Source organism: Accipiter gentilis, unplaced genomic scaffold, assembly GCF_929443795.1.
Source record: "Accipiter gentilis unplaced genomic scaffold, bAccGen1.1, whole genome shotgun sequence".
Taxonomy (NCBI): domain Eukaryota; kingdom Metazoa; phylum Chordata; class Aves; order Accipitriformes; family Accipitridae; genus Astur; species Astur gentilis.
Window position 1 is genome coordinate 109,831 of NW_026060852.1, and position 9,224 is coordinate 119,054.

Consider the following 9,224-nt stretch of genomic DNA (forward strand, 5'->3'; position numbering starts at 1 on the left):
CCCAAAGGGTCACATGTAGCATCTCCCCCACCATTTTTAGTGCCCAAAGCCTCATCCGGAGGGCTAAACTCCTCATTGTTCTGGTCCAAACCATTTGGCCTTTTATGACCTATAGCTGTTCTTTAGGGCCCGCAGTTTCACTTGGAGGGTTTAAACCCTCAGCTTTAAGGCACAAAGCCACGCTTTTAGGCTCCAAAGTTACACTTACAGGGCAGAAAGCCTCGTTTTCCCTTCCCAAAGTCTTAGGTTTGGCTTCCAGAGCCCCATTTCAGGCTCCAAACCCCCATTTTGAGGGTCCACGGGCTCCCTTGCAGTTGGCAAAGTCTCCTTTTTAGAGCCCAAGGCCACTTTTTTAGTTGCCGAACTCCCATTTTCAGTCTCCAAAGCCTCATTTTTAGGATCCAGCCAGTCGTTTTCAGGGTCCAAGCCACATCCTGAGTTTCCAAACCCTCATTTTTATGCTCCAAACCCTTCTCTTAGGGCCCAAAGCCTCATTTTGAAGGCCAGTCCCTTGTTGCGACACAGACAGGACTGTTGGGGGATGCAACGGGTCTACAAAATGCCTGACAGTTCGAGAACAGCGCGACCTTGAGCAGCTTGTAGTGTATCCTTGAAAGTCTGGGAAGATCCGAGAAGAGCGGTACAAAAACAAGATAGCGATAAGAAGAACCGTTACTAACTAAACCAATCATCTACTAACACATACTCTGAAGTAGGGGATAAAAAGGTGTGTTAGAACAATAAAGGAGCCATTTTGCATGATCTGTTACTTGTCGTGTCCGTCTCTACCGCGACACAGGACCACCAACGGGCCTGGGTAGGAACCCCAAGGCCCATCAGGAGGTCGTGAGGGGACGAGAGAATAAACGCACAGAACAAGGCGCAGCCTTCAACAGCGCCCACCTATGGGACTCACAGAAGGCATGAGTACAGCTTTACAGAGCTGGACCAGCCCCTCCAATAGCCCAGCCACAAAGCTTTCTAAACAAGGCAGAAACATTGACTCCTTTTCTCGTCCCTACTTAAGATTCCCTGTAGAACTGGGTCTTGGCCTGACCGAGGCTGTAGGAGGGAGGAAGACGAGGGAAAACTTTGCAGGGAAAACACCCAGACACAGTATGGCCTGGCATCAATAAATGTAGGCACAAGCAAGCCCTTGGGAGCAAACTCTTTATTCTCTGCCTGGGGGAGCTGCCTGGGGGCTCTGTGGCCCTGGAGCCACACACCTCCTCAGGACATCCTCCACAAGGCTCCCAGCTACCGCCCTCTTCAACGACTCGGGCTGCACGGGCTCCTCCGGGAGAAGCTTTAAACGCACTGGTCTGTGCCGTGCTCCTGCCTGGGTAGGGCGCTTGGGACCCGCTGGAGGCATGGGCTCTCTTGGAAACTGGGGGCCCGTGGAGGGAAGGGTGTCTGCGGTGCTCCCTGGCCGGAGTATACGCAGAGTTTCCAGTGCAGGCACTGAAGACCTTGCTGTGGCTCCGGAGGTGGAATCCCTGGACTCCTGAAGGCCTTCTCTTGGCCGGCGAGCACCTTGCGCAGCGCCTCGGCGGAGAGGTGGGAGGAGAGTACGTGAGCTCTCCTCTTTGAGTTGTCCCGCTTCCTCTGAAGGCGTGACTATTGCAGGGAGGCTGAGAGATGGCAAGACTTCCCTTGGTTGAAGCTTCTCCGATTTTTGCTTGGACTTCCTTTCTTCCTCTAACTTCTTCCTCACCGTTTCCAGAATTTCAAGGACAATGGTTTTGGCATACCCGATCAATTCAGCATCCAGCTGCTGAACTCTGGAGATGGCGTTTTGGATGCTCTCCTTGGCAATCTCACGACTCACTCGTGAGACATCAGCAGCCTTTTGCAGTGGTTGCAACACGGGCACCTTTGCTCTCTTGCTTGCTTCTGGGATCTGCCGTTCCGATGCTCTGGCTGGTCCTTGTCCTTCTGTCACGCCTTGAATCTTCAGGATCTCAGAAAACTGACAGCGGAAGTCCTGTTCAAACTGAGAAGCTACAAAGGATGACAAGGTGGAGCTAACACTTTCAACAGCCTCTTTCGTCCTTTTGTCGATAGAAGACTGTGAAGATGCTCTGTCGGAAGATGCTAGTTCCGCCTCCCTCCATCTCTCTTCTCCAGATTTGCCTGCTCGGCTGGTTCTTCCCGCAACAAGCTCTGACAGCTTCTGCCTGCCTGCTGGCCCAGGCTCGGCTGCCTCAGACGTGCTGGGCACCAAGTGCTCCCCAAAGCTCTCCAACACGTTCGCCACAATCTCTTGAGCCACCAGTCTGATCTTGTCCCGGCGATCCGCAGAAGTGTCCAAAGGCTTTGGCCTTCTGGCACTGGCAAACACCCTTCCACGGACCTCATGGGGAGCCTTCCTTAAGACGCGGATGGACTGATCCAGCACCTTCACCCGCTCCAGCACCTCCTGGACCACGGTCTCAGCCACCTCTTTAAGCTCCTGGTCTTCTGCCAGCGTAGCCCGCAGCACCGTAGGCTGTATGCTGTTAGGCGCTTCTTCTCCGGCACACGCTGCAGACTAAAAGGAGGAGCAGTTAATGAGTGAGTGGGTTCCTTCACCTCCCTTTGCTTTCCTCTTCCTCCTCACAGGACCCCTGCCCAGATGAGTCCCTAGCAGTCAAGCTGGAAAAACTCTGGTTTCTCTGTAGGCCACCTGGCACACGGAGGTTTCTGGTCTCCTGCGGCCAGGAGCCAAGTGTTAGGGGCACCTCTCAGAATCAAGCAGGTGCCATTTTGCTTAGAGCAAAGGGCACTGTAGCCCCCCTGGACCTCAGAACCAAAAGCAGAGGGAAAGCTGTCGAAGGTACTGGACCAGGCTCTTCTGCCATGGGTCCCAGCTGCCCTCTATCAGGGTGCCCTGTTTGCCCCTTTTCAGGGCCGAATGCCAGGAACGGCTGTTCTGAGAGCAGAAAAGAAAACGATCCTTCTTCTTGAGGCACTTGGCTGTTGTCTGCCAGCCCAAGGAAATGTCCTTGGGACAGGAGGCAGCCTGAAGGTCCACCGCGGGCTGCCAGCCTCGTGCAAAGTGGGGAAGAAATTGCAAGTCAAGCACAGAGCCAGGCAGCAGCCGGAAATTGTCATTTGCTCTTTTGCAGCTTGACAGCCTGACTGCCACGGCAGAAGGAGTTTAACCCTTCACCCCAGCATGGATAGCACCCCACACTATCCAGAAATGCTTCCCAAGTGGCTGTTGCAAGGGATGGAGCCGGGCAATGTTTAACGGGACCCCCGCTAACGAGAACTGGGCAACAGCAGGCTCTCCGCTAAGCTCATCAAAGACCTCCTGGAAGAGAAAACCAACCCACGAATGGCCAAGCACCGGCACTGTCAGGTTCAGGGACGCTGCATCTTTGGATGCAGAAGTCTTTGGACGAAACCAAGACTTTTTCAACCAGGCGCGAAACCAGCACCATGGACCGTGCGGCCACTAGTGCAGCAGGTTTGTGCTAAATGTGCGAGTCCCTGCTCAGAAGTGGCCACTGAGAGCGCCCAGGCACACTTCTGTGTCAGAAAGGGCTAGTGCCTCGTGTCTGAGACACAGGAAGGCAAGCAACCGCTTCTTAGTCTCCGACAGCCACCCTCAAACAAGGACACGTCGCACACTGGCCAGGCACCACCTCCTCAGTGACCAAGCACCCTTCGCAAGCCCTGAGCAGCTCTGTGTGTGTGGCAGCGTCCTCTCCCGAGTACCAGGTACCAACGTGCTGCCGCAGAGCAGAGGCAGCCCCCAGCATCCACCCGGCTCCTACTCACCGGCCTTCCTTTGAGAGCGGACTTTTCGGAGCTGCTCTGCATGCCTGGCTGCCTCCTCTTTCCCAGCTGCTGCTGCTGCTGGCACTTGGCCTGCTGGAGGAGGCGTTGCTCTTTTTCAAGAGCCTCCAGTCTTTCCATCGGCTTCTTGGTCACAGTCAGATGCCTGTCAAAAGAAAGGAAGGCAGCTGAGAAGGAGCACCTCTGACCGTCTTGCCCAGGCCATTTTCTGCTCGGCCACTCCCATCACCCTGCTCCTGGTTACTTTGCTCCAGTAGTCCTCCTGCCTGTGCAAGGCTCCAAACACAGACTGCGCCAACGTGACTGCAGCCCGCACCAGCTCCTTCCACCACTGGCCTTTGTTTACTCCAACAGGAGGCTCCAGCACTTCTCTCAGGGACCAGAGGCCCCCTTGAAGAGCAAGCGTTACTTGGCCTTTTCTTACCTCTGCCTCCTCTTCCTCTCTCCACCTGGCAAACTCTGTCTTTGCTCCTGCGGCAGCCACTCTTGCGGGTGAGAAACGTCAGTCCCTCCCGGCAGTTTGGAGGCATCCTCTGATTGGGCCAGGTCTTGCTGAAGCTTTTTCTGAAAGGTGACATTGGGTTGTGGCTTGCTGTTGCCTGGACAAGCGCTCACGCCCCTGCACGCTGAGGCACCCCGCGGACCCAGGACAGCGATCCGCTTCAGCCACGCGACGAGGGCAGAAAAGAAATGCTTCCCTCGGGACTCCGCGTGCTTGCACATGGCTGTCCTGCCCATGCCCACCCCTGCACCCTGCGCTAGCTCAGCTCACAGCCCGGTACTCCTTTCCCTGCCACAAGACCCGGCCCAGCAGCACAGCCCTCACCTCTTCTGCACTGACCGCCTCCCCTCCCCGACATGCTGCAAGTAAAGCCCCAGCCCTCGGCACTGTGCCGCTGACCGGTGCCCACAAACACTCCGCTTTGCCTACCTCCTCTCGCATGAATGTTTTCTCTGCCTCCAGCTTGAGCGTGGTCAGATATTGCCTGTACTCATTGAACTCCTTCAGAGTGCAAACCACCTATGGAGAGACGAGGGGAGAAATCCCCCGAGAACTCTCAAGCCAGCTCCGTAGGCTGCCTTCCCCAAAACAGCCCAACCCCAGCGGCGGGAGGGGAGATGCTCCTCTGCACACCCTCCCCTCCCCTCCCCTCCGCTCCGCTCCCCTCCCCAGTGGCAGGGCCCCTGACTCCCCCCCAGCCAGGGCCGAGCGGTGCTCCTCGCCTCAGCACCGGGCCTCGCACCGGCTGCCTCGACGCTCAGGCAGCGCGGGGCAGCCGGAGAAGAGCAGCAGTGGGAATTGCCAGAGGGACGCTGGCGCTACTTCTGCTCCCAGGGAAAGCAGCCCCACAGCCCTGTGCCCTCCGCCAGCAACAGGCGGCTGCAGCAAGCGCTCTGGGAACCCCGCTTGAGGAGGACTGTTTTTATCAGCCCGATACCCAAACCTACTCTGCTGTCACTGGTGACGTAACCCTCTCTTTTCAGCCTCTGCAGGTTGTCCTTGCGTTTGTGGTAGGCCCGCAGATGCGGGTCATGCAGGCTGTTGTAGTCGGTGCTCAGCAGGCGGCAGTATGGATCTCCCAGATTGAAATAGCCAGAGGGCTGGTGAAGCTGTGAGAGAGATTTTGCACACTATGAAGGAGGAAGGAGAGAGCAGCAAAGGGGTGCCAGGCGGTACTTGTGAAAAAGTAAAGGTCCTTTGAGGACCAACACTCTCCTCCATCCTTCTGAAGCCACAGAGGACACCACAGCCGGGCTGCGGGGTCAGGCTGGGCTGAGCTAGGCTGGGCTGGGCTGGGGGAGAGAAGACAAAGCCCACCAGCAAAGTAGGCATCTTAGGCCAGCAGAAAGAACTGCAGACCTTGCCAGTCCTCCTCTTTGTCTCTGCACCAGGGAGCCAGGAGCTTCCCTCTACTCCCCAGCGCTGCCAGATTGAAGGGCTGTGGCGCCCACTGTAGAACAGGCAGCCACAAGGACTTCTCTGAATGACGGGGACCCCGTAAAAGAGGAGAGCTCTTCTACCCCTTTCTACTTCCTTTACCTTTTCCCCCAGCTTTGTCCTGCAGAAGACAGGCTTGGAGCCCGCGTGCACAGGGATCTTGACCCCAAGGGGGAGGTCCAGCAGCCCAGGACCTCCTTCTGCCAGTGGCTGTCTCCTGTTCCCGAGCTAGAAAGAGGGAGACACTCATGGGCACTCAGGCACTATCTCCATATAAGCCTCCTGCACGGCAGCTGCAAGAAAGGCTCTCGGAAGACTCCAACCAAGGGGAGCGCCCAGAGCGGCCCAGGCAAAAGCTGCTCTCTCCTTCCTCGCCCCCGTCCCCGCAACTCCCGACCCTCCCTCAACCCACGTCTGCGTCCTTTCGCAGCAAGCCCTCCCACCTGCTTAGCCGTAAGCCAGGCTGGGCAGAGAGGCAGGACTCCCTGCAAACTCTCCCCAGCCCGACCACCTTGGGATCCCTCCCAGCTACCCAGCCATGTCCCAGGCTCCCGGCCTGAGCACTCTCCATCGGCACACTGCTCACCTTTCCCCCCTTCCCCACTACGCTCAGCAGTGCGTCCACGTTTCGGACGCCAGCAGTGAGACGGTGCTCCATGGCTCCTTCCAAGAGCTCTCCTGGAGCTGCGACCCTGCGCTGGCACCTCTCGCTCCAGAGGCACCCAGCTGTGGCCACCACAGCCGGTCTTCCAGCAAGCGCTTATATAGAGCAGTTGCACATTGTTGCATCATTGCATTGCTGCATCATCACGTTGCTGCACCACCGCATTGTTGCATCATCGTCTTGCCACGCCGCCGCCCAGCCGCCCCAGGGCCCACCTGCAGGCCCGTCTGGACACGCATGAGGGCCACCCGCTCTCGCTGACCCTGCTTTGAGCAGGGGGCCTCCACTCAGTGCTGACCTGCTGCCCCTTCTTCCTCCTTCTACCTCTTTTTCCCAGCTTTGGCCTTCAGATGGCAGGGCTGGAGCTGGGCCACCCGCGGGCGGCTGCTGCTGCACTGGATTTGGTAGACCATTTTTAGACCATTTTCCTGTCACGGGCAAAGCAGCCTCAACTTGGGGAATTGCACCGAATTACATTTTTGGCCCACTGCCCTCAACATCTCCTTCCCGATTTGCGTCTTGAGAAACACAGAGGACAAACGAAGGATGCACAAAGCCCCTCTCCTCCCCTTGCTTCAGCCCAGACACCTCTCTGTCCCCTCCTCAGTCTCCCCTGCCCTCGTTTCTGCTGCGCGTCACCCTCTGCGACACCCTCCCAGTGCCTCCCGGGAGGTGATGGGCGGCGCAGGACGTTCTGCAGCGGTGCAGGGAGCACCTCAGTGCCGCCTGCTGCTTCTGACCCATCAGCTTCCTCCCACACCAGTGACCTCACCACACCCCAGCAATGTCACCTGCCACCGCACCACCCTCTTGCTTGCCTCTGTCCTCTGCCTCTGGTTCTCACAGTCCCTGCCCTCCTCCTGCTTCCCCAAGGGGCTGAGGAGCTCAGAGCTGGGGCAAAGTGGGCACAGCGCTGCTACAGAAACCTGCTGCTGGTGATTCGCGGGTTGAGGCCCCCATGGAAAGGAGGCACTGTCACCTCTGTCAGGAAGAAAATACCCTCCTGATCACCGCAACACGCTCACTCACAGCCCACGCTGCACTTAGTGGAGAGGGACCAGAACGATCCATGCATTGCCTCTGACACTCAAACGGTTTTAACACGGACCTGACTCGTGTTTTCCTGACCCTCTTGCAGAAGGGGAGAAGGAGCCGCCAGCAACCGCAGCCTCTGCATCTCCAGACCTCGCTGGAGAACGCACTCGGCACTTGCTTTCTGCAGAGACACCGCTTCCTCAGCAGCGGGGGGACGAGTGTGAGCCTGGCAATATATAAAACAGTAAAAGCAGGGGCAAGCCAGTGTTACTGGTCAGCGGGTCCTGCTGCCCCAGGCTCTAGGCAACAGAGCAGCCAGAGCACTCGGGTGTATCGGACTGTAAAAGTGAAAAGGAAGAAACCTCGGGCAATCTGAAGTTCTAGTCAAAATGACACCTCCTCTCTGAATCCACAAAGACCCTATCCATGGCTTTTTTGTCCTGGCCAGGCAGCATAAAAAAAGAAAAATAATTAATTAAAAGAAGCCAAGAATATTAGGCAGAACAGCTTATCTTCCAGGATTTTCTAACTTGTAACCTGCAGACCCACGCAGATGCCACTGCAAATGCAGACACCATTGCAACTACCAGCTCAGATGCAGGTACCGTTACCGATTAAGATACCACGGCAGAGGCAAAGGCCACTGCACATGCAGATACCACTGCAGAGGCAGGTACCACTGCAGATGAAGATACTGTTGCAGCTAGCGTTGCACACATACCGTTATGCCAAACTTTTTCTATTCCAAGATTTTGTAACTTGCATCCAAGCTCTGTGCCCCCCAGAACCATCATCTCCATCTTCTCCACCATCTCCTCCTGCCCTCAGCCACAGAAGGAAGTCTGTCTCGATAGCTTCAGTAATTTGACCAGAAGAAAGCACGAAAACGTGTTCCTGTACTAAGGACGAAGGGCAGGAACTTGGGAGTCATTTGCCTTTTGTTACAATCATTAGGGATGCCCGTCCTTGCTATAAGAGAGATTCCCTTTGCAAGAACCAGATGGCATCTCTCAGGAGAGGTTAGCTTCTAGTTCTAACTCTTGACTATTTTCTGACCTTCCTCACCTTTTGGAGCTGGGCCAGAGCCCTCTCAACATCAGACATCGCTTTTTGGAGTTAAGCAACAGTAACCCTGAGTTTCTCATGTCTACTCATTTCTGCCTTGCTCTCCTAATCCTCGAGAAGGATGCAGAAAGACTCTCAGAACTGTGACCTCTTTGTCTGGCCAGCCCAAATACATTGATTACAATACAGATTCCTCCTACATGGTCTATTTGTGCTAACCAGACACTTAATTCACAGGAATATGAAAGCAGCTCTTCTCAGGAAAAAAAAAAACAACAACCATAACCAAACCCAAAACCCACTACAGATGACCAGAAGCGTTAGCTTTCAAACTGGCATTGTTTGAAAACAGAAACACTCTGCCCAGCCACAAACGCAAAGGAATAAATAAATTCGGTGTGCTTTTAGTACATAACATCAAGAAACAAGATGTTCAGTTGTGTGTCACGGTTATTGGGCCCGTTACATTGCCATGTTCACATGCAAACAGAGGAAGAAAAACCCTTATAAACCTCTCTAAAGTGGATCAGAGGAACAGCCACTCTCACAAAGATTGCTCCAGACGGAGTCAACAAGATCAACCAGGAAATGCTGAGCAAACGCCCCAGCTGCAGTTTTCTCGGAGGGGTCCTCCTGTTTCTGCAGCGTTTGCATCGGCTGGCACTCGCAAGGTGCCTTTCGAGACAATGCTGCATGTCAAAATTCAGCCTCTTGTTGGTACGTCTTTGACCTGGATTT

At 55.6% G+C, this 9,224-nt stretch overlaps 2 protein-coding genes across 2 annotated transcripts; both read right to left on the bottom strand.

Annotated features, from left to right (window-relative positions):
* Nucleotides 1-72: 72 nt before the first annotated feature.
* LOC126036987 (fibrous sheath-interacting protein 2-like) lies at nucleotides 73-4,835 on the bottom strand. The gene is made up of 5 exons (XM_049797196.1): nucleotides 4,715-4,835; nucleotides 4,208-4,347; nucleotides 3,766-3,928; nucleotides 1,573-2,530; nucleotides 73-80 (listed from the first exon to the last, which is right to left on the bottom strand). The coding sequence occupies exons 1-5, from the start codon at nucleotides 4,724-4,726 to the stop codon at nucleotides 73-75; spliced, it is 1,281 nt and encodes a 426-aa protein (XP_049653153.1). The 5' UTR covers nucleotides 4,727-4,835.
* A 268-nt stretch (nucleotides 4,836-5,103) lies between these two features.
* On the bottom strand, nucleotides 5,104-6,669 carry LOC126036988 (fibrous sheath-interacting protein 2-like). The gene is made up of 3 exons (XM_049797197.1): nucleotides 6,309-6,669; nucleotides 5,825-5,950; nucleotides 5,104-5,394 (listed from the first exon to the last, which is right to left on the bottom strand). The coding sequence occupies exons 1-3, from the start codon at nucleotides 6,378-6,380 to the stop codon at nucleotides 5,104-5,106; spliced, it is 489 nt and encodes a 162-aa protein (XP_049653154.1). The 5' UTR covers nucleotides 6,381-6,669.
* Nucleotides 6,670-9,224: the final 2,555 nt, after the last annotated feature.

Bases quoted from the DNA above. Each gene is read 5' to 3' on its own strand.
- LOC126036987 (XM_049797196.1), bottom strand. The intron at 3,929-4,207 runs GTAAGAAAAGGC...TTCTTTTGACAG, and splicing joins GAGAGGAAGAGGAGGCAGAG to GCATCTGACTGTGACCAAGA. The intron at 2,531-3,765 runs GTGAGTAGGAGC...TCCTCCTTTTAG, and splicing joins CCGCTCTCAAAGGAAGGCCG to TCTGCAGCGTGTGCCGGAGA.
- LOC126036988 (XM_049797197.1), bottom strand. From the start codon at position 6,380: ATGGAGCACCGTCTCACTGCTGGCGTCCGAAACGTGGACGCACTGCTG. The intron at 5,951-6,308 runs GTGAGCAGTGTG...CCCTCTTTCTAG, and splicing joins TAGTGGGGAAGGGGGGAAAG to CTCGGGAACAGGAGACAGCC. The intron at 5,395-5,824 runs GTAAAGGAAGTA...TCTCTCTCACAG, and splicing joins GGACAAAGCTGGGGGAAAAG to CTTCACCAGCCCTCTGGCTA.